Consider the following 22,023-nt stretch of genomic DNA (forward strand, 5'->3'; position numbering starts at 1 on the left):
CAGCATTGACAGTGACAACATGAAGTGTATATAAAGTGTTTGGATGCAGAGATGTGTGGATGTGGCACAGACCATGGCTCAGTGTCTGAGTGAGATCACAGCTGTTTATGATTCTGAACCACAAACAAGCTCAAACTTTGAAGCTTCTGTTCTTCACTCTGCACTGCAGACATGTCAGGTTTTTACAACCACAGGTAACAAAAGAAAACAAAAAGCTAATAAAACTGGACAACGAGCCTCACATCAGCTGACAGACCAGGAGAAACCAGTTCGTGACAGCTTGTCCGGCTGGTGGACGGCTCTGCTCCACACTGTGCTGACAGAGCTGAGCAGTACAGCTAAGAGAGTGGGAGTGACGTCCTCGCTCAGCAGAAACTCGTTGTGGCAGAACAGCCACCAGCCTGCTGACGTCTTGTCCTGTGCTGACAGAAGATGAACGTGTTTTTGAAACTGATTTGTTGAAGCTTCACAGTTACATCAGAGGGCGGGGCTCCACGATGCACACCAGCCTTCACACGCTTGTGGTCATGAAGCTGCTGTAACAAACCTGGCTGATGGAGGCCGGCCTCCCAGGCTGCTCCGCTCGGTCTGTCAGAGATCAGCAGGGTGGAGCACTTAGAGCTGGGGGAGGCACCACTCCACCTCCATCTGAGCTGAGCATGGTGGGCCATAGTCATGAGATCTGACTCAGGAGCATGTAATCAGAGAGGCGGCCCAGGCCTGATCCTGACGATCCACAAGCTGTGTTTGATATTTACAACTTCAAATGAAATCAGAGACTATTCAAACTGGAGCATAAAGATGGAGAAACACAGGATTTAAACTGGATGTCATTTTAATGACAGTGTTGAAAGTAATGACTGGACTGGTGGAGAGATGTGCTGTTCCAGTAGGACAGGGGGGGGCAATCCCAGTCCACGAGGGTCGGTGTCCTGCAGGTTTGAGATCTCACCTCGGGTCAGCACACCTGAGTCACATGATTAGTTTGTCACCAGGCCTCTGCAGAACTGCAGGACATGTTGGCTGTGTCCCAATTCAGAGACCGCACGCTTGAAGTACGCATTTTGAGTGCGATTACGTCACCGCCACACGACAACGGATGTCAAAAAAGAGTATTTTGGATCAGTAGCTGCTGTGTTTGTTGCATCATTGCTGTGATTGTTTATATGCTTTATATATTCTGAGCTAAGTTGATCTATAGTGTTACATCATATTTTATAAGGATGTTATGTGTTTGTAGACTTTCTGCCCAGTTTGACCCATTTAGCAGAAGTCAGCCTGTTTAAGGCTCTGATATCTATTCTGTGTGACTTAAAGCAGCTATGACATGGTCTGATTTTCTCACCCAATAAAGGAATATTTCATATATCAGTCTACTCTTCATTCTATCAGACACAGTTATCACAGCTCGTACATTTGCTTCTTACACACATATATGTAAGCATTGAGTCAAATTTAGTAATGCCAACATATTAAAAGAACAATGTTTGTCTCTTATATATAATACATCTGTATATACACTGTCACAGATACTTGAGTGTCTTTGAGTGAAGATTTAAGGTGATAGGAAACATAAATAACTACAACTTGAATCTTTGACCCAGAGTTCAAGCTCACTGCTGTAATCTATTATAATAATCTGACAATAAATATAAGATTGTCCATATTATATTTACATTACACAGTGAGATGACTTTAGTCTCATGAACAACATTAGCTAATTGTTATTTACTAGCTAATCTTAAATGACTGTTCAGTGCAGAAATGAAGCCCAACAATCATGTTTTACAGTCCTGTGGTCTCAGCCTCAGATACTCAACTAATCACAGTGATGTCATGACAAAAATGAATGACCAACAAAACATTTGCTGTAATGTTTCTCGCGGTTAGTATCATGGTTGCTAGGCAACCTGAACAGCGCGACGAAGGCTAGACCGTCCCATTTCACAAGCCTCTCACTTCTGCACTTCTCGTACTCGTAGTGCACGTACTTGAAGCGTGCAGACCCTGAATTGGGACACAGCCATGAGGAGCTACTTTAGCCATTTAAATGTGTTGGTTCGAGGACGCGTCTAAAACCTGCAGGACGCGGCCCTCGTGGACTGAGATTGCCCTGCAGTAGGATGCCATGTTCTCACAGACTGCCACACTGAGCCTTCCACAGTGCAGAGAAGGAAACAAAGCATCATGAAGCATGTTGGGGTAACACCACAGGAGCGGTCTGTGGCCTTACAAACAGCATGGCTCATCCTCACAACACTACAAAGATACAACAGTGCAGCATTGAAAGAGAAAACAAAGGAGACCTGGTTCACTCTGCCATCTTTAATGTCCAGCCTCGCCTGTCTGCGGAGCTACAACTACACTCATTAACACCACACGTCACCTGCAGTTGTCATGTTTATTGCACAACAAGACACAAGCACACAGCACCACTGGACACCACTAGAAGAACAGTTTTTGGTGTTTACACATGAAGCGGCTTCCTACTGGGACAGCTTGCAGTGTGGCGCTCGGCTCCAGCCCGCCCTCTCTCTGGTGTGGAGCCTGAAGTGGGTGTTAAGATGAGCCGACTGGTTGAAGCATTTCCCGCAGACGTGGCAGCGGAAGGGCTTCTCTCCGGTGTGGATGCGGTGGTGCCTCTTCAGCATGCTTACGGTGGTGAAGCTCTTCCGGCACACCGCGCAGCTGTATGGCTTCTCTTTGGTGTGCCAGCGCATGTGGACCTCCAGCTGGCAGGCAAAGTTGAAGCCCTTCCCGCACTCGTTGCAGCTGTGCCACCTCTGGATGCTCTGGCTCGGATGATGGGGGCGCGATGACGACGCCTTCAGGGACTTTACGTTTTTAATCTGCAGTATGTGAGCGCTTTGCTTTCCGTTTGAGCGCAGCAGCCCCTTCACCTGCTGCTCGTTTCTCACGGTCCTGTGTGTCTTTGCAGCGGTGGCACGAGAATCACTCTGAGCTGCGTTAGCGGCCGCTGGCAGGCTGTTACGACGCTGCTGTTTCCTGCCGTCCTCCCTGTCCGTCTCCGTCTTCACCTCTGGGGATGTGAGCGGAGGCAGCGAGGCGGTTTGGGCAGGTGGAGGATTTAACCTCAGCGGCTCAACGCTCCTGCAGTTTCCTTCCTCGGAGTTGCTTACCTGGTGCGAGCAGTGACTTTGAGCATTTCTTTGTTCATCTTTGACGTGTGACAGCAGCGCTGCACTCCTTCCACACTCAGATGCGCAGAGCTGACCGTCTTCCTGGGCCTGAGAGTGGGGTTCTGAAAGGTGACAGACATCACAGTCATGCTGGGTGGATTTATGCACGGTCAGTGAACTCTACGATTCACAGTGGCGCTGTAGTGGACGCACAAATCTGCACATGTGAAGATGGCTGAAGCTGTAACACGTTGAACACTGACTGTAAGTAAAAGCACTTTAATGCTTCCTCATTTTCTTTAAACACGCATCACATGTTTCAGATCATCAAACCAAATGTGTAGCCTTCGGCATCACTGAGGAGCACCTGGAAACACTCATCTACCTGCTTCCTTCTGCTTCTCCTGCTCTTTGCATCACTACCCACGCTCAATACTCTTGCTCTAGTCCAATCATCTTCTCGCCCGCATTCTTTGAGCCAATCAGCCTCCGCTTTGCATGCTTTAAATCTGTGCTCTCTGTCATTCTGCCATTCAGACAGCCCTCCTCCTCCTCGTCAGCCTCATCCTTCATCTTCACTACCACTGCGTCCTGTCCTACATCCCACCTGCCATGATCGTGATCAGAGTCTAATCATTCATTTCTCTATCTCAGTGAATCGTGTTCAGTTCTTCCAAGTGATCTTATTGAACTTTAATAAGTAAATATAAACACTGTCTTGTTTTAAAGGGGAAAGCTATCCAAGCCGAGCTGGCTCTAATAAACTAATCGATGTGTGACCCTGAGTGTTTCACAGCCTTAAGTCATTTATCACAGCAAAGCACAGTACTGGGATTAATGCTGATGAATAATGTAGCGTAGTGCAAAGACACACACTCTTACACTCTGAGGCGACGGATGCTGCTGTAAACAGACATTTGTCTTTCTACTGATATACAGTTAGGGTCCGTGTAAGGGTCAGTGTAAGGGTCCGTGTAAGGGTCAGAGTAAGGGTCAGTTTAAGGGACCGTGTAAGGGTCTGTGTAAGGGACCGTGTAAGGGTCTGTGTAAGGGTCCGTGTAAGGGTCCGTGTAAGGGTCAGTTTAAGGGACCGTGTAAGGGTCCGTGTAAGGGTCAGTTTAAGGGACCGTGTAAGGGTCCGTGTAAGGGTCAGTGTAAGGGTCCGTGTAAGGTCCGTGTAAGGTCCGTGTAAGGGTCAGTTTAAGGGACCGTGTAAGGGTCAGTGTAAGGGTCAGTGTAAGGGTCAGTGTAAGGGTCCGTGTAAGGGTCAGTGTAAGGGTCAGTGTAAGGGTCCGTGTAAGGGACCGTGTAAGGGTCAGAGTAAGGGTCAGTTTAAGGGACCGTGTAAGGGTCCGTGTAAGGGACCGTGTAAGGGTCAGAGTAAGGGTCAGTTTAAGGGACCGTGTAAGGGTCCGTGTAAGGGACCGTGTAAGGGTCAGAGTAAGGGTCAGTTTAAGGGACCGTGTAAGGGTCAGTGTAAGGGTCCGTGTAAGGGTCCGTGTAAGGGTCAGTGTAAGGGTCAGTGTAAGGGTCCGTGTAAGGGTCCGTGTAAGGGACCGTGTAAGGGTCAGAGTAAGGGTCAGTTTAAGGGACCGTGTAAGGGTCCGTGTAAGGGTCCGTGTAAGGGTGTCTAACAGATACACCCTACACATGTTGACTGGACACACACCGATTGTGCAGTTAGTGCGTCTCCCTTGTGTCTGGAGGTCGATCTACAGAAACGTGTTTCACAAGGACAAACTGAACGGTGGGTGTTTTGGTTTCCAGCACACAAACCTTTTGCGATCTGCAACAACCAGAGTAAAAATTGTGAACGCGGTATTATTGATTGATGTGAGTCGATGGTCTCATTACACACAACGTCCCCGGTTTGTTGAAATAATCCCGTCCACAAACTGGTCGCTACTGTACCGACACTCATCTTTCACTAAAGTCAAACGTCACTGTTTCCACGTCAAGGTGGTTAGAAAGGAGGCGGAGTCAACTGGACCCGCTCTCCCCAGTGTTGCCAACTTAGCAACTTTGTCGCTATATTTAGCGAGTTTTCAGACCCCTAAAAAAAGACGTGAAAGCGCATATCGCTTTTACTCTCAACAAGCAGCGGGTGCTGTAACGCAGTCAGTTCTTCTTTTACTCTTTTACTGTTGTTGCTGTTTTGTGGATCACAAGGTTTAAAACTACTTATAAACACACACACACAAAGTAACTCCACCAGAGTGCCTATTTCGGGTCACTTTTGCCGGTCCAAGCCCGGGTAAAGGAGCAGGGTTGGAATTGTGACATTAAAAAAAACAATAATTGCTAAAAGAAATTTAATTTGTAGTTCTAAATAAACTCTAAATGCATTTAGTTTTTTACTCACTTTATGTCTCTTCCACGATGTTATTTCTCTCTCCAACAACATAGGTTACAATTACATTAGCATGACCACTTATGCAAATTAGGTGATGACGTCATTTAGCGACTTCTAGCGACTTTTAGGACAGCCAATAGCGATTTTCCTTACTGAGGAGTTGGCAACACTGGCTCTCCCTACCCAGTGCGCGCTCCCGACGCAGGGGAAACCAGTTCTGTCGGGGATACCTACCCTTCCTACGACACCGGGCATCCGTTAAAATCTTAACAATTAGGTTAAACGACTAGTACGTCTGGTACTGACGAGCGAAAACAGCGACGGTTAGCGATCACGTGTCTGGCTGTTTGAAACTGGCTCCTCAGGAAACTCTCTGACGTCATGTTTCTAGTCATCAGCCTGGGTTTAGTTGATTTTTACAGGTTAAACTACCAACAGTGTTGTTTCCAAACCCCAAAGAGCAAACTGACTTCGTGTGTCTGTGCTAGCACACCCGTGTGTAGCAGCGGTAGCTCCCACATAGCTGGAGCTACCGCTGGGACACTGACACTTGGGCTGGTTTTTACCAGTGAGCGCCGTGAGCCGATGCTCTTCACCTGACTGCAGCAGTAGCCGCTGGACGGCCACGTTCAGGAGCCGTTTGAGTCGCTCGTTCTCCTCCTTGGAGCGCAGGATTTCACTCTGGTACTCCACCACCGTGTCTTTTACGGCGCGAAAAATGTCTTCGGCCGCCGCCGTGAGCCTGTCGTTCAGAAACACGTTGAGGAGCTCCAGCTTGGTCATGTTTTCTCTCAAGACTCGGTGTCCTTCTGTTTACATCCTCTCCGACGGAAGCTAAGATACACCGGCTTCTGCCAGCTGCGTGACGCCACCTGCTGCCTGGAGGGGCCATTGACACGGCTTCTTCTTCTTCTTCGCCTTCTTCTTCTTCGTTTTTTTTAGCGGTTGGCAAACAACAATGATGTGCACTACCGCCACCAACTGGCTTGGAGGGTGGACCAGCTCATACCAAATAATCAAAAATGAATTAATTATCAAAAAAATACAACCATATCGTCATGTCTCTGCATACAAATTAGTCTTAGAAACTGAAATAAAGCCATAAAACTTTCATATCTGGAGTTCCTTTGCAATAAATCCGTTCTATCTATATTTATTCTGCAGGTTGTTTGTAAAATCTTTATTAAAATTTCTGGTCTGCCTTCTGAAGCTGTCTGACTTTGACACCTTTTTTACTCACAATAGCTCAAACATGGTAAGAACGCAAACTGACATATATATATATTAAGATTCAGAAAACTTTATTTATCCCCAGGGGGCAATATAGTAAATAATGAACAAGAATTCGAATTAATTTAAAATAATTTTTATTTACATAATAAATGTACAAGTCACTCTGAATAGTCAGCCTGTGTGAGAGGGTCAGGACAGAGACAAAGTAAGCTGATCTACTAACAGACCAAACAAAAAATCATCTCTAGGCAGTACTGCTAAAATCAAAGCCCCCCCATTTCTTTTTTTCATTGTATAAAGAACATAGAAACATGTGAAACAGTCCCTGAGCTGCTCATAAATAACAAACGAGAGTTCTTACACACCGACACCAACTGTTCGAGGTTAAAAGGACGTCCATTACTAAACATAAGTGATGAAAGAAACACACATTAATAAAACATATAGAGTGAGTGCAGTCACAGGGGGATAGACTCGATCACATGTGAAGGACTGCACACACGCCTTTCCAATAAATTAATTTAAACGGTGATCATCGTAGTTCTGTGAGTCCTCGCTGAAATCAAACGGATCACGATGTGTGAACAGGCTCGTCCACTCACAGAACAAACACATAGTTCTGGTGCATACACAGTACACAGATATAACTTCTCTCTACATGAACAGCATCCACACAACCCTGCGATCGTGGTAAGCACATCTCTAACACGACAGCTTTTGTTGGAGTGGGATCATAAACACACATGATGAAGAGGACTGAGGCCCTGCAGAGTAATTCCCCCATCATCACATATTCACCTGAAGAGGAAATTATAGTCTGTCTTTGAGAGAAGATGATGAAAATGTAAAGAGCAACATATGGACTCATAGGTTAAAAAAGTTACTTTAAGAAGGAAATACATCTAAATAGCCCAACATCTACCACGGAGCAGAGTCCCACTACCCAGAGAAACACAGACTGCTGATTGGGTCCTCTCAGCTGTCAATCATTTCAGAAAGCTCTTGCAGCAGGTCGTCCTCTCCGATACTGGGGTCCACGTCATCATCAAGGTGGTCGTCAGTAAACTCATTGATCAGCTCCTCGAAGTCATCCATGGCAGAGGTGGAGGCAGCGGCGCTCGAGGTGGAGGCAGCCCGGGATGCTGCAGTGCTGAGCCTCCTTGATCTGGGCTGAGAGGGCGTCTTCTGTGCTGAGCTGAACGACAGAAAGCCTTGTTACTTCATTTCACACAAACTCAGAGAAAAACTGACATGTTCTCAGAGAGGAACCTCTTCACCAACAAAAACCACAGGTCAGACACTCGTACAGCTCACACCCGTGGCTCACGGGGTTGCCATGGAGCTTGCACCCGGTACCAAGATTGGGTACCAAGCCCCTACTACAACTGAAGGTGCACTGAGTGCGAGAGCAGCCAATCTGAAAAAGAGGATCATTTTTCACCCAGGATGAAACAAAGATCCATGAGTACATCAGGAGACTACCACACCGCACGCTTGGTGAATACCTCACTGAGCAGAAACCCAAGAAAGAAGAGGAGCGAGGAGAACAGTCATGGAAGGACAGGACTCTGCACGCCATGTACCACCAGCAGACAGAGGAAGTGGCTGAAAGGCAGCACAGGAACAAGCTCTGAGCACAGATCCATGGAGGCTGGAGTCTATCACACCAGGCTGTGGAAAGATGCCCCAGAGACAATCCAGCACATAACAGCAGGGTGCAAGACGCTAGCAGGCAAGGCATACATGGAACGCCATAACCAAGTGGCCGGCATAGTGTACAGGAACATCTGTGCCGAGTGTGGGCTGGAAGTAGGGCTGTGCGATATGACCAAAGTCTCATATCCCAACATCTATCGTCCGATAACGATATAAATCACAAACATGTAACATTTTCTGTAAAGTCTGTGACTCTCGGGCAGCTCGACTTGTGTGAAGTGTTTCCAGCTGTGCGTCATGTAGCTGAGTCGAGTGTTTTAACCGACGCATGAAACGATACATTTTTAGACATAAGTTGTAACGGCGCCGTTTTCTTTGTATTTATTACACGGCGTGCTGCGGGGAAAAGCCTGCTCTAACGTTTGAGTCTAAGCTTTATTTTTTAGCACCTGACGTCTTTTTTACTTCTCATCCGTAAATAATCTGCTCTTTCACGTGAATCAGTTTATTTTGAAAAGTCTCAACAGGATCTTGAGCTTTATTGTGAAAGGTTTATGCGGAACATAAACAAGCGGACACGTTGTTGCTAACGACAACGCATAAAAACAGGCGCTTGTCGTCCGCAGTGTGGTTATATTAAATCTGAACTTTAATATAGCTGCTACAGTGACCATCAGGACATGAAAACAGCTGTAAACAGTTTATTTTGCGACACCACGAAACAAACGAGAGCGTAAAATGAAACAATGTTTTTATATCATCATCTGATATATATGGTTACATCGAACAGCCCTACTGGAAGTCCTGAGGTCAACATGGGAGACAAGGGTGGTGGAGAATGACCGAGCTAAGATCCTGTGAGACTTCCAGATACAGACGGACATGGTGGTGGTGGACAAACAGAGGAAGACGGCCGTAGTGATGGATGCAGTGAATGACAGCAACACGAGAAGCTGGAGAAGTACCGAGGGCTCAGAGAAGAGCTGGAGCAGGTGTGGAGGTAACAGTGGTCCCAGCAGCAACCATAAAGCTCAAACAGGCTCAGACTGGTTTCCCAAACCTGATAGTAAGTGTACTGTAGTCAAACAGCTTCCATAGATCACAATCCAACATATGTCAACAATGCAAAGCACCACATCAGTGTGGACCAACATCTCTGAGGAATGTCTGCAGCACTGTTCAGTCTCTGCCACCAAGAACCAGCAGGAAACACACATCACAGTAATGACTGTTTCTAATGCAGTGCATACCAACATAAATACTTATTTTCTACTGTCACTTGGTACTTTATTGTTCTTCCCCCAAAGCCAGACTGGGAATGAAACCAGTGAGCACTCAGCTGGCGCAGCTTCCTCGAGCCCGAGCCAGCAGCACACTAACTCTGACTCTTGTTTACCTTTGGGGCACCGTGCAGGACTCTCTGGTGGCCACACCGCTGATGGGCAGACTGCTCTCGGGGCCTGGACTCTGTTTGAAGACAGGGACGGTCTGAAGCTCCTCTCCTGTTGGGCTGGAGGCAGACTCCAGCTGGGTGAAGTGACCCCGCGGAGCATCCACGCCGGTGGATGGGAGAGTCTGACGAGGCAAAACAAATTCACATTAGCCCCTCCTCCTTCATCTGTCTGTGCAGGATTATCACAACAGAAATTAAACGTGAGGTGCATCACACTGAACACATGCACCCTTACATGTGTGTCACTGTTTCGTGGCTCCTCTTTCAGTGCAGGAGGGCTGTTGAGAGGTTTAACAGCAACTACAGCAGACTGCTGCGCCCCCCGCCTCCTCTGGCCAGGCTTCACCAGCACTGCAGGCTTCATCACAGATGGTTTCACGTTCAGCTTCGGTCTCTCTGGAAGTAAAAGTAATGCCGATCAAATGCTTTAGTCTGCAGAGACTTTCGGGTCCTGCCTCACACCACAGTTTGGTCACTCTGGTTAGACTTCACATGCTTCTGTTTCTTTTCACACTCCAAGAACAGAGCGAACCCCACTGTGTCACTACAAACTGTTTGTCTCAAACCAAGCATGCGCCTGCTGGCTGGGTCTGTTTAAGGTCAGCTTACAGTGCAGGGAAAGGACTATTTGACCCCCTGCTGAATGTGTATGTTTGCTCACTTACAAAGAAATGAGCAGCTTCTAATTTGTGTTTACTCCTTGTTGGCAGGTACAACTGTAAGACTTTTCTTTTAGGTGGTCACCAGGTTTAAGAAATTCTCAGGAGGGGTTTTTCTTGCTCGGCCACTCAAAGTTTCAGGTCCTCCCACAGATAAAGGACCAAACACTGGCTCCTCTCAGGTGTTCTGGCAGAGATGTTACCGTGCACGGCCCACTCCATGCAGTGGAGTCACACTGTTCCCTGGCAGAGCTGCTGGACTGTGGGATGGTGCTCCTTCAAACACCGTGAGTCAAACTGATGTTGGTGTCAGCGACCACGAGCCTTCTCTGCGTGGTGTTCATGTCCACTGGCAAAGTAAACACGGCTCTGTAAATGACTGATTCTTATACAGCGCTTCTCTACAGGGGGACTCTGTGGGTGTGAGTTAATCCATTATGGTACAGTTTAACTACACCACACCAACGTATAGCTTTTATGTGTTTTCTGGATTCCTGGTTGATATTCTGCCCCTCTCCATTAAAACCATCCCCGGCTGCTCCAAGTATCCTTGGGCAAGATGCTCAGCCCATGGTGCTCTGATGCATCCACCCGAGTGTGAATGTGAGAGAGAAAGCAGCTGTGCATAGACAAAGTGCTTTGAGTGCTGTGGGAGCACTTGGCTGAGAAAGATGAGTGACAGCAGTGATACAGTACCTTTGGTGTCTGCAGTGAGCTCTGGGGGCTCCTGATTGGTGTCCGTCGCCTCCTCAGCAGCAGAGGCTCCTGTCACACGAGGCTGCTCGCGTGGGGACAGTGCAGTGGACGCCTCCTTGTCTGGAGCGACCCTGGAGCTGGACCTTGTCCCAGCCCGCTGTGGTGAAGAGCTCTGCACAGCAACAACAGCGGCTGCTGTTTCAGGAGCGGCCACGCCGTTTCCAGGCGGTGCAGCCGTTGACCTGAGAGTAATCAGCTTGTGAACAGGAACTCGTGGAGTTTTGGAGGAAGGCGAGGAGGAGGAGCGCGGTGATGAAGGAGCCTTCCTTTTGAGGGTACTGCTGGCATCCTGATTGTGAGAAGGCTCCGGTTCGCCCTCTTTGCCTTGTTCCAACATTTCCTGCTTTCGAAGGCGTTTCTCCCGCATGATCTCCTCAAAGGTCTTCACCTTGATGTTGTTACTGGTCTACAAAGAGAGAAGATTAGCAGTGCCAACAGCCTGATGACAACGAGAATAACGCTGAAGAAACACAGGAAGCAGACAGTACCTGTGATTCAGGAGACGGACTTCTGTGTGGCTTCTTCTCTGCTGCCATGCTGCTAGCTAAGATCAACATAAGGTTCATGTCAGTGTTTCAAAACCATGTTAGGAGGAAACAGACTTTCCTATACGGTCTACACGCTCTGTGTAATTTATGACCCTCGTCCAATCAAATGTCTGTAACTGGAAACTGAGGCATTGTGGGAGTGAAGAGGAGACCAGCTGCAGCAAAGGCAGGTCTGATTTATGATGTTTATCAGCTGTGGATACATGTGTGTGCTCGTCTTTGGCTGGTTCAGTGAACTCTGCAGACCCTTTGGACTCTGAGATCTGTGAGCTTTTAGAAAACCTGTGGTTTGCTCGGGCACATGATGGCTCGGTGGTTTGTGCTGCAGCACGTGGCGCTTTGCGTCAGGGGCACGCGGTAAGCATGAAAAGGCCTTTATGGAGCGGCTTAGTCTCGCCTAATTTCAGCCATTTTACAGCAAAGGAGACGCACAAAACAGAAGGACTAACAACAGAACATGTGTTCACCCACCCAGGGGGATTATGGCCTCTGTCACGGCCGGCGTTACCGTCTTACCAACAGTTCATAGAAATGTCAAGTGTTACCAGTCAACACCAAACGCCATCAGAAAGACATTGAAACAGGAACAGATGTGCATGCACTTCCTGTAATAGCACAGATGTAATATGCAAAAAGCAGCCTTACTTTGGGGGGCCAGCTTCTTAATGCGCAGCAGGCGGGGCTTCTTGGCGCCGCTCTCCTCAGCGTCAGACCTCTTCCCGTTTTCAGCGTCCACTGCCTGCTTGAGCTGACTCCTTGCTGCCTTCTCCATGCGGATTTCTTCCAGGGTCTTTACTCGAATCCGGCCCACGTTGGTGACCTCGGGCCCAGCTGTGTGGGCCTCCTCCGGGCTCTGATCTCTCTCTGCGGTGTGATTGACCTCAGGGCGGGGCTTCTGCTCCAGCTCCTCCTCTTGTCTTTTCTTCTTGGCGTGGAGAATCTCAGAGAATGTTTTGACACTGCAGATGGAGGCGATGGCTCGCTTTGTTCCAGTGCTGGCTTTGCTCTCGGTGTTTTTCTGGTTCTCGGGCTGGGACCTCACCGCCTTCTCCTGCTTGATCTCCTCCAGAGTCTTTATGTGGATGAGCTCAGGAACCTTCTGTGACGCCGCACTGCTCTCAGCTGCAACCATCACAACACGTTGGAGCGCATGGCTGGGATCTATATTACTCCACAATCAATCTGAGCTCGTATCACCTGCTTACCTGGTTGAGTCGGTGCAGCAGGATCACAAAGCAATCCAAGTCTTTCCTTTACAGGTTTGAGAGCTGAAGAAACAGGAGACAGACGAGGCTTCAGTGTGAAGCATAACGAGTCAGAGGCTGCAGCTCTTATAGCACTGACCTGTGTGAGGGGGCAGGAATGGTTGGTCCACATCCACCACCCTACCCAAACGCTTAGCCAGACTCCTTTTCAGGGGGACATCTTCTGCACTTCTCAGATCTATGTCGAGGACGAGCAGTGAGCTTTTAATCTCTACATCATCACTCACAATCGTATCTGACAACTGCAGCAAGAGAGCAAGTTTACCCGCGCTGTTGATCTTTCTCCCAAGTCTTCTAGTCACACTAACTCTGGCTCCTCCAGGCGCTTCAAACACCAGAGAGATGAGAGTTAAAACACAGAACATGTTCAAGTAGATCTGCCTCAGCAGCAAACAGGAGCACAGCGCCACCAACGTTACACAGAAGACTGGGAAGACTGGGAAGACTGGGAAGACTGGTCACGATTTGGACAACATTTGGAGGATCAGAACGAGCAACGTCCAAGTTGACACTTTTTACCATCTCTCGAGTCAAACACATCTGGTCGAAACAACATCTGGATGTTTTCTTTCTCCACACTGGTGGATGTTTCGGTAGTCTGGAGGGGGTACCCGGCCCTCTTCATGCTGGCCTTCAGGGCTTTCCTCAGCCGGATCTCCTCCAGCGTGCTCACTCCAAAGTTCAGTGAATCGTCTGTGAAGACAAAAGGTTTCAGGATGTGTGAGGCTAAGAGGCTGAACTCACAAACCCAGATACGATGTGAGGTGTGAGCTTGTGTCTCTCTGCTCTGCACCTGACTTGGGCAGCTTTCTGGGAGCAGGGCCCCCCTTTCCCTCCTCTCCCTCTTCTGAGAACTGGTCTGAAAGACATCCATGATGAGAATCAAAACATATGAACTTCACTGCAGAAATACATGTTTTCTAAAGGCAGATTCAGCTCACCGTCCTCATCCTCATCGTCGTCTGCTGGATTAATCACGACTGGTGGGTGGGTGGGGCTCGGCACCGGCTCCTGCGTTTCAGTCTTCACACTTCTGAGCTGAGGGTTCACGGTGGCTGCCGGGACAGTCTGTTCCTCGTGGTGCTGTTCCTCCTCCTTCTTTGCGTCTGGGACGGTAACAGCCATGGTCATTAGTCGGGCTGGGCCATATCATACACGCTACGAGAACACGCATGTGCAGTGCCTTTTTTTTCCATACATGGCCGAAAAGCATGGCGGCGACAGAGAATGAGAAGGGCGAAAGCGGATCGTTGAGTGAAACGGATGAAGCAGAACTGGTTTGTAAAAACGCTGCAACTTCAGTAGAGCTGCTAGTCGACTATCAAAGTCGTCACGACTGATTTAATAGTCGACGCGTCGTTTGAAGCTTTGCAAGATCACAAAAGACGCAGGAATAAGTAGTAGGATTTAAGAGTGTAATAACGGACTGAAACAGAAGATGGCAGCACTGCATGTACAAGGATGCCAGCTGCCGTTAAACCCCGAAGAAGAAGAAGCTGTGTCCCAAAATTCATAGCGCGAGCTGTGTCCCAAAACGTCGGCTGCATCCTTCGGAGGACCCGACCTTCGCGGTCTACGTGGGCCGGGTCCTTCAAAGACCGAGAAGGCCGGAAGTGCGAGGCTGTGAAATGTGACGTCCAGCCTTCTGATCTGCGTCACCGCTGTCTCGGTGGAGTTTAATAAACTCGCCGTCTGCTCCTTGCTATCTAAAATATAACAGGACACTGGAGGAAACTCTCGACCGTCTCACACTTCTGTTTAATCAGTTTTCTGTTTGACGTTTATTCAGCTGTGTGAAAATCACCCGATGGATTAATAAAGTTTTATTTAATCTAATAATTGAATAACTTTGATCTCAGCCAAACCGATTAACTCCGGAACAAATAAAACACAGAAAAAAGGCAAACAATAACATCTTTATGTTATCCGAGTGACTTATGACTTAGTGAATATATCATGTTTAACCTGAGTAGGGAAAGAGCAGGGGTCTGAAAACGATGAAGCCGGGACTCCACTGCTCTCGCCGGCTGGAGTGACCATTGAACCCCCCGGCTAGCTATCGAGCTAGTGGGTAACAGACGTCTCCGAACACGTCGGCACACTTTTGAAAATATGTGGTGTCTTGATAAACTGAGCAGATATTTGAGGTTTACACAGCTACATTCTCGCCTGAAAATATGTTAAAGTTTATTTTGTGACCCAGAAAGATTAATAAGAGTAATATTAAAACTTAGTAGCGGCCGCCATTGTTGGAAACTGGAGTTTGGCTGGGCCACGCTATGAATTCTGGGATATGGTGGGCCACGAAGGACACACCCGACCCATCCTTCAAATTCGGGGAAAAGGAGGACGCATTTGTCGGCTGCATTGAGAGGAGTCTACGAATTTGGACAGCCTTCGCCGCGTCGCTGTGACGTAATCGGTCTACAAATGCGTCCTCAGGAGGAAGCAGCCTACATTTTGGGACACAGCTGTGTCCCAGCTCAGTTTCCAACAATGGCGGCAGCTAGTTAGTTTTAATATTACTCTTATTATTCTTTCTGGGTCACAAAATAAACGTTTAACATATTTTCAGGCGAGAATGTAGCTGTGTAAACCTCAAATATCTGCTCAGTTTATCAAGACACCACATATTTTCAAAAGTGCTCCGACGTTTTCGGAGACGTCTGTTACCCACTAGCTCGATAGCTAGCCGGGGGCTAGGCTAACTAGAGCCGTGAGAACACCGGACTCCCGGCTAATCGTTTTCAAACCCACCGCTGTCTTTCGCTACTCAGGTTAAACATGATATATAAGTCACTTAGATAACTTAAAAATGATATTGTTTGACTTTTTTAGTATTTTATTTGTTCCTGAGTAAATCGGTTTGGCTGAGATTAAAGTTATAGTTTTTACACAGCTGAATAAACGTCAAGCAGACAGCTGATTATCAGAAGTGTGAGATGCTCGAGAATTTACTCCGGTGTCCTGTTATATTTTAGATAGCAAGGAGTTTATTAAACTTCACCCAAACAATCTGCAGATTTCATTAAAATTTAATAAACTATCATCTTGTCTTTATTTTTAGTTAGCACATACCTTAAACACTTAAAGCTGTAAGCTAATGATAGTTATATAAGAGCAGATGCTGCTGGTGCAATAAGCTGTAGTTTTACGCTCATTGGATGATGATCTGATTAGTCGACTATCAAAATAATCGTTTGTGGCAGCCCTAAACCTCACTGGTGTGGAACTGGTTTAGCTTTCGTCCGTCAGATACACAACAAAACACTATTTTTGGTAGCGCATGCTAGCGGGCCGTCGTTATTACCGTGTTGTTTGGAAAATACGGCACTTAAAATCAATCCTTTGATTTTTCTGAAAGTCGACAGAGCCCCTTATAATCCCGTGTGCCTTATGTATGAACTCTGGTTGTGTTTACTGACCTCGAAACGATTTTATGTACACGGCGCTCGAACATCTGTCAAATGTTTCAGTACGACTTTGCTAAGCTACGAAGCCGCACCGCTTGATGGATTGTCGGAGCATTACGGCTATCGTAGGCGGAGCCTCGTGGAGTGATACGTACTGTGCTTCAACATAATGTTACCATATTGTGTGTGTATGACCTCTTTTTAAGTGTTGTGGATATTATACATGGTTATGCTGAGGATATGTCGGCCAGTTTCCACTGGAAATGCCTTTTGGTTAAACTGTCAGTGAGGAATTTGCATTTGCACTGTTAAATATTTATATAACTTTAATGCACATAAAACAGCTGCTTGTTTAAGTGAAAATACATTGATGGGTTTTGCACTAATAAAGTTGTGGAGTTGTAAAGTATTTTGTCTCGTGTCAATTATATCATCAGTTATATCGTTATCACACATTTTCAAATGTATATGGTGATAAATATTTGGGGTCAGATCGCCCTGCTCATCAGCATCTTGCTGTAGTGGATGTAAAGTGTGTGTTTAAACTCACTTTTATCAGGCTGGACAAAGACGCCTTCTATGCAGCGAGGCTTTTCATGGTAGAAGGCACAGTGTGGCTTCTGGCAGCCTGCCGGCTGCTTCTCCCAGTAACACGGGATCTCCTTCCGATTTTTCTGTTGTAATGAAGAACATTAACATGTAAACATGATGTGGTGTCCATGTGACGTGGTGAAACAACATGCATGAGGAGAAACGCTCCTCACTCTCAGAGGAGGCTCAGAGCCGCCCTCTGGTCATGAATGGCTCCTCCTAACACACTTTGTGACACCACTCTGGACTATGTAGCTTCACATTGTAGAAATCTGAAAGGAGTCAGGAGTGGAGATCCTGGTTTACTCTTCAAGACACACACAGCCTTGACTGGGCAAAGCCTGAAGGAGATGACTTCAGCTGTCTTCCATTTACATTTTGCTTACCGTTATTTCCATGTGGCGAAACTTGCAGACGGCACGAAAGCAGCGTCCTTCCTCCCAGAGGCTGCAGGTGGTCTCGCTGCCCATAGCTGCCTCGCAGTGTCTGAACGGACAGCTGTCTCCCTGCACAGACAAACAGTAAGCTTGGACTCTTCTTTCTGGTCACCAACACTTTCTAGCCCAATGTGTGCTTGTAGCAGGCTTGTTTACTTTGCTGCAGGTAGAATAGTAAAAGAAGTAGCAGTCGTCTCCATGGCTGGTCATAGTAAAGCTGTAGTAAAGGAACGACCTCTAAACCCAGCAGCTGCTTCTCTTATGGGCCGACAGGAACCTCCCTGACAACACAGAGCAAACACACATCACATCTCAGACCAAACCAGCACTCTGGATGCTTTTAATGTTTTAATGTATAATGAATAGGGCTGTTCGATAGAACGACATCTATCGTTTCATTTTACGCTATCGTTTGTTTCGTGGTGTCGCAAAATAAACTGTTTACAGCTGTTTTCATGTTCTGATGTCACTGTATTGGTTATATTAGAGTTCTCTTTCTCTTAGATTTAATATAACCACACTGCGGACGACAAGCGCCTGTTTTTATGCGTTGTCGTTAGCAACAACGACGGTAACAGCATTGCCTGTCCGTTTTTTTATTTTCCACATAAACCTTTCACAATAAAGCTCAAGATCCTGTTGAGACTTTTCAAAATAAACTGAATCACGTGAAAGATGCAGAGAGTTTACGGATGAGAAGTAAAAAAGAGCCGCCAGGTGCTAAAAAATAAACCTCAGACTCAAACGTTAGAGCAGGCTTTTCCCCGCAGCACGCCGTGTAATAAATACAAAGAAAATGGCGCCGTTACAACTTATGTCTAAAAATGTTTCATGCATCGGTTAAAACACTCGACTCAGCTACATGACGCACAGCTGGAAACACTTCACACAAGTCGAGCTGCCCGAGAGTCACAGACTTTACAGAAAATGTTAAATTTCTGTAATTTATATCGTTATCGTTATAGATGTTTTATATCAGGAGATGAGACTTTGGTCATATCGCACAGCCCTACAAGGGAATATTTAAACGCTCAGTGTCAGTGTGTCCCAGGAACAACACAGGCACGCTGCGTCGCCCAAATGTCTACAAATGCTTTGGTTTTTGTAAACAAACAAAAGAAAAACAGACATTACTTGGATACTTTAACACAGAGCTGTGTATGAGCCAATGTGTGAGCGTTTCACCCATAACTGCAATACATTCAGGAGCAGCTGTGGATGAAAAGGCTCCACACACTGATACACAACAGCAGCAGTGATGACAATGGCCTAGTTTAATGTGGAAGCGCACACACACACACACACACACACACACCGTGAGGACCAAACAGCAGCACTGGTCCTGCAGTCAAACTCGCTGACCTGAGGGTCGTTAGGCTGGACAATCAGTTACTGCTCATATTAACTCTACACCATCATACCGTCTTGTTTTCAGCAGCTCAAAGACGTTGCATCAAAGCGCAGGGCAAACCTCACAATACTGATGTGCTGCCATTTCTTCACCGCAGCCAGCACTGTAATTGTATCCGAATACTCGATTGAATAATCGATAAATTAATCGATTACTAAAACAATCGACAGCTGCAGCAGTAGTCTGAGTACAGCCAGAGCTACAAAATGACCTCCAGCAGGCCGCTGATGTGAAGGTCTCTGATCAAACAATCAGCAACGGACTTCATGAGGCTGGCCTGAGGCTTGTGGTTTGCCACTGACCTACGCTGCTGCAGTGGGTCCTGGGATCCTCCTGGTGCACGACAATAACCACAACATGTCCCTGTATATGTATTCAACACATATGTAAGACTGCTTTCTTCCATTTGTGCAACATCTCTAAAGTTAGAAATATCCTGTCTCAGAGTGAAAAACTAGTTCATGCATTTATTACTTCCAGGCTGGACGACTGCAATTCATTATTATCAGGATGTCCAAAAAACTCACTGAAAAGCCTTCAGTTAATCCAAAATGCTGCAGCAAGAGTCCTGACAGGGACTAGAAAGAGAGAGCATATTTCTCCTGTTTTGGCTTCCTGTTGGTAAATGGTAAATGGACTGATTCTTATATAGCGCTTTTCTACTCTCTCGGAGCACTCTATACAACATGCCACATTCACCCAATCACACCCATTCTCACAAGCACTTTAACTATACTTAGTGCCATCTACCTACATTCACACACATTCATACTCCGATGGACGCATCGGAGAGCAACTTGGGGTTAGTATCTTGCTCAAGGATACTTGACATGCAGACTGGAGGAGCCAAGGATCGAACCACCAACCTTCCGATCAGTAGGTGACCTGCTCTACCTCCTGAGCTACAGCCACACCAGTTAAATCCAGAATTCAAAATCCTGCTCCTCACATACAAGGTCTTAAATAATCAGGCCCCATCTTATCTTAATGACCTTGTAGTACCATATCACCCTATTAGAGCACTTCGCTCTCGCTCTGCAGGCCTACTTGTTGTTCCTAGAGTATTTAAAAGTAGAATGGGAGGCAGAGCCTTCAGTTTTCAGGCCCCTCTTCTGTGGAACCAGCTTCCAGTTTGGATTCAGGAGACAGACACTATCTCTACTTTCAAGATTAGGCTTCAAACTTTCCTTTTTGCTAAAGCATATAGTTAAGGCTGGACCAGGTGACCCTGAATCCTCCCTTAGTTATGCTGCTGGGTGCTCCCCATGACACGATGACTGTTTCTTCTTCACTCAATTTTTAATTCGGTTCATTTTATTTATAAAGCACCAACTCCTGACGTGCACCCAGCACTTCCACAGAGGGTCTTTGTCAGCCTGGTTCTGCTGGAGGTTTCTTCCTGTTTAAAGGGAGTTTGTCCTTCCCACTTTTGCCAAAGCGCTCATATGATTGCATTCTTTACTTTACAATAGAAAGTGCCTTGAGGTGACTGTTGTAGTGATTTGGCGCTTTGTACATAAAATTAAGCAGTGCTAAGGTCACCGAGGACCACTACCAAGTTTAGCAGCACTAAAAATCCAAATAAAGATACTCAGGGTCAAAGATATTTGACCAGTTTGTAAAAGTTCACCAACTAGATTTCAAGTCAAACAACAAGAAAACTTAAACAATTTGACAAATTTGTAGAAAAGGCAGAAATAGTGCAGTGAGAGTAAAGCTGACCTGTACTCGTGCTCGTTTACCTGAGGTAGTAGAGAAGTGGTCTGCCTCGAGTGCACAGCTGGTTCGGAGTCTCCACAGTAGTAAGGAAATCCTGAAGGAACACTTGATCCATGAGATAAGAGGAAAAGTGGGGTGGGTCTCCCAAAGACATTAGTCTTCCTACGACATCCCATTTCTGAGACATCCTGATCTCTGCCAAACCGCTAAACAATACTGATGCTGATGCAATAAAGTCCTTTGGCCATTGCTTGTAAATCATCATTGATACTATTTGGTGGCTACTGAAATAAATAAGTAGGGGGACATAAACAGCATGAACAAGAAAAAAATAGAAGAAACTAAGTGATGTGGGAAAAAAGTTGAGAAAGGTGGCGTGGTTGGTGGGGAAATCCTCAGCTTCTTCTTGGGCTTGTTGGCATTTTACACATTTTGTGACATTTGAATGCTGGAGGTTGGGAGGAAACCCGTGCAGGACTTTCACGTCTTGATTACCAAATGCTGGAGAAAAAAAAATCTTCTGCCAATCAACTGGGGGCAAATTATCCGGATCCAGGGATCCCCAAAGAGGGCCAAGAGGACGGGTTTAAACCTACAAATACATCAGAAACACTCCCCGGGGAACTGAACAGTGGTTATTGAAAGACAAACAGGACAAACACTTCACACAGCAACAGGAAACAAGTGTGCTCGGACACACTGACACACTTTTACACTTCAAGTGTCTCATGCAGGAAAATCTACAAGTGTCGTTTTTGGGAGGCCTCCGCCTGCCAGTGACGACTGGCCTTAAATATCATCTTAATTAGGACACAAACAGCAATGAAACCGAAACACTCAGATAACAATAACGAATCTCAAACTCGAGGAAAATATGAATTTAAAGACCAAGACAGCCAAGAAAACATTCACATACTTACTGTTGAATTACAAAAAGTGTCTCAAAGCTAATGAACTACGTGACTCCCAGTCGGAAAATGCCTTGACTTTATAGCTAACCTGGCTAACTAGTGTCTAGTTTAAAAATGTGAACTCTTAAATTATTATGATTAATAGATGAGCACTTTTAAGCTCGTGTACATAACAGAGGCCTAGCGAAACCTTGGACGGTTAGCAACCTTATCGTTAGCTAAGCGTTCACACGGCCGTTTATTACCGTGGTATTCACGTCCGTGTTTCAATGTAACTGCATACATATGATGTAAACAGTGTATGTAGTGTTCAATTACCAGTTTAAAATTTAAAAAGATATTTGAAAACTTGTAGAGTATAGCAAGAAAAACCCGAACCCGCTCGAAGAAAACCAGAACTGCTCTCTGACTCAAGCAAAATGGCGACGGTGGAATACAAATACGAGGGGGCGGGGCTGTGTGCTGTGTTCAAGTCGCG

At 46.5% G+C, this 22,023-nt stretch overlaps 2 protein-coding genes across 4 annotated transcripts; both read right to left on the minus strand.

The window, feature by feature from the left end:
• Positions 1 to 1,694: 1,694 nt before the first annotated feature.
• Positions 1,695 to 6,410, minus strand: LOC102787415 (uncharacterized). 2 transcript variants are annotated; one of them, XM_087850454.1, is made up of 2 exons: positions 6,060 to 6,410; positions 1,695 to 3,262 (listed from the first exon to the last, which is right to left on the minus strand). In XM_087850454.1, the coding sequence occupies exons 1-2, from the start codon at positions 6,274 to 6,276 to the stop codon at positions 2,487 to 2,489; spliced, it is 993 nt and encodes a 330-aa protein (XP_087706580.1). In that variant the 5' UTR covers positions 6,277 to 6,410; the 3' UTR covers positions 1,695 to 2,486. The 2 variants fall into 2 exon arrangements, with proteins under 2 accessions (XP_087706580.1, XP_035770041.2); XM_035914148.2 differs by having other exon boundaries at positions 6,090 to 6,409.
• A 433-nt stretch (positions 6,411 to 6,843) lies between these two features.
• On the minus strand, positions 6,844 to 21,966 carry zc3h11a (zinc finger CCCH-type containing 11A). Of its 2 annotated transcripts, none has more exons than XM_087850457.1 (17): positions 21,864 to 21,966; positions 20,658 to 20,728; positions 17,661 to 17,785; positions 17,454 to 17,573; positions 17,027 to 17,150; positions 14,005 to 14,169; positions 13,857 to 13,922; positions 13,583 to 13,756; positions 13,329 to 13,388; positions 13,143 to 13,241; positions 13,004 to 13,066; positions 12,444 to 12,920; positions 11,739 to 11,794; positions 11,191 to 11,656; positions 10,071 to 10,231; positions 9,779 to 9,957; positions 6,844 to 7,921 (listed from the first exon to the last, which is right to left on the minus strand). In XM_087850457.1, the coding sequence occupies exons 3-17, from the start codon at positions 17,712 to 17,714 to the stop codon at positions 7,702 to 7,704; spliced, it is 2,484 nt and encodes an 827-aa protein (XP_087706583.1). In that variant the 5' UTR covers positions 17,715 to 17,785; positions 20,658 to 20,728; positions 21,864 to 21,966; the 3' UTR covers positions 6,844 to 7,701. The 2 variants fall into 2 exon arrangements, with proteins under 2 accessions (XP_087706583.1, XP_087706582.1); XM_087850456.1 differs by having other exon boundaries at positions 21,555 to 21,966.
• Positions 21,967 to 22,023: the final 57 nt, after the last annotated feature.

This window comes from Neolamprologus brichardi, chromosome 13 (genome assembly GCF_056152115.1).
Source record: "Neolamprologus brichardi isolate AB-2024 chromosome 13, ASM5615211v1, whole genome shotgun sequence".
In the NCBI taxonomy this organism is placed as follows: domain Eukaryota; kingdom Metazoa; phylum Chordata; class Actinopteri; order Cichliformes; family Cichlidae; genus Neolamprologus; species Neolamprologus brichardi.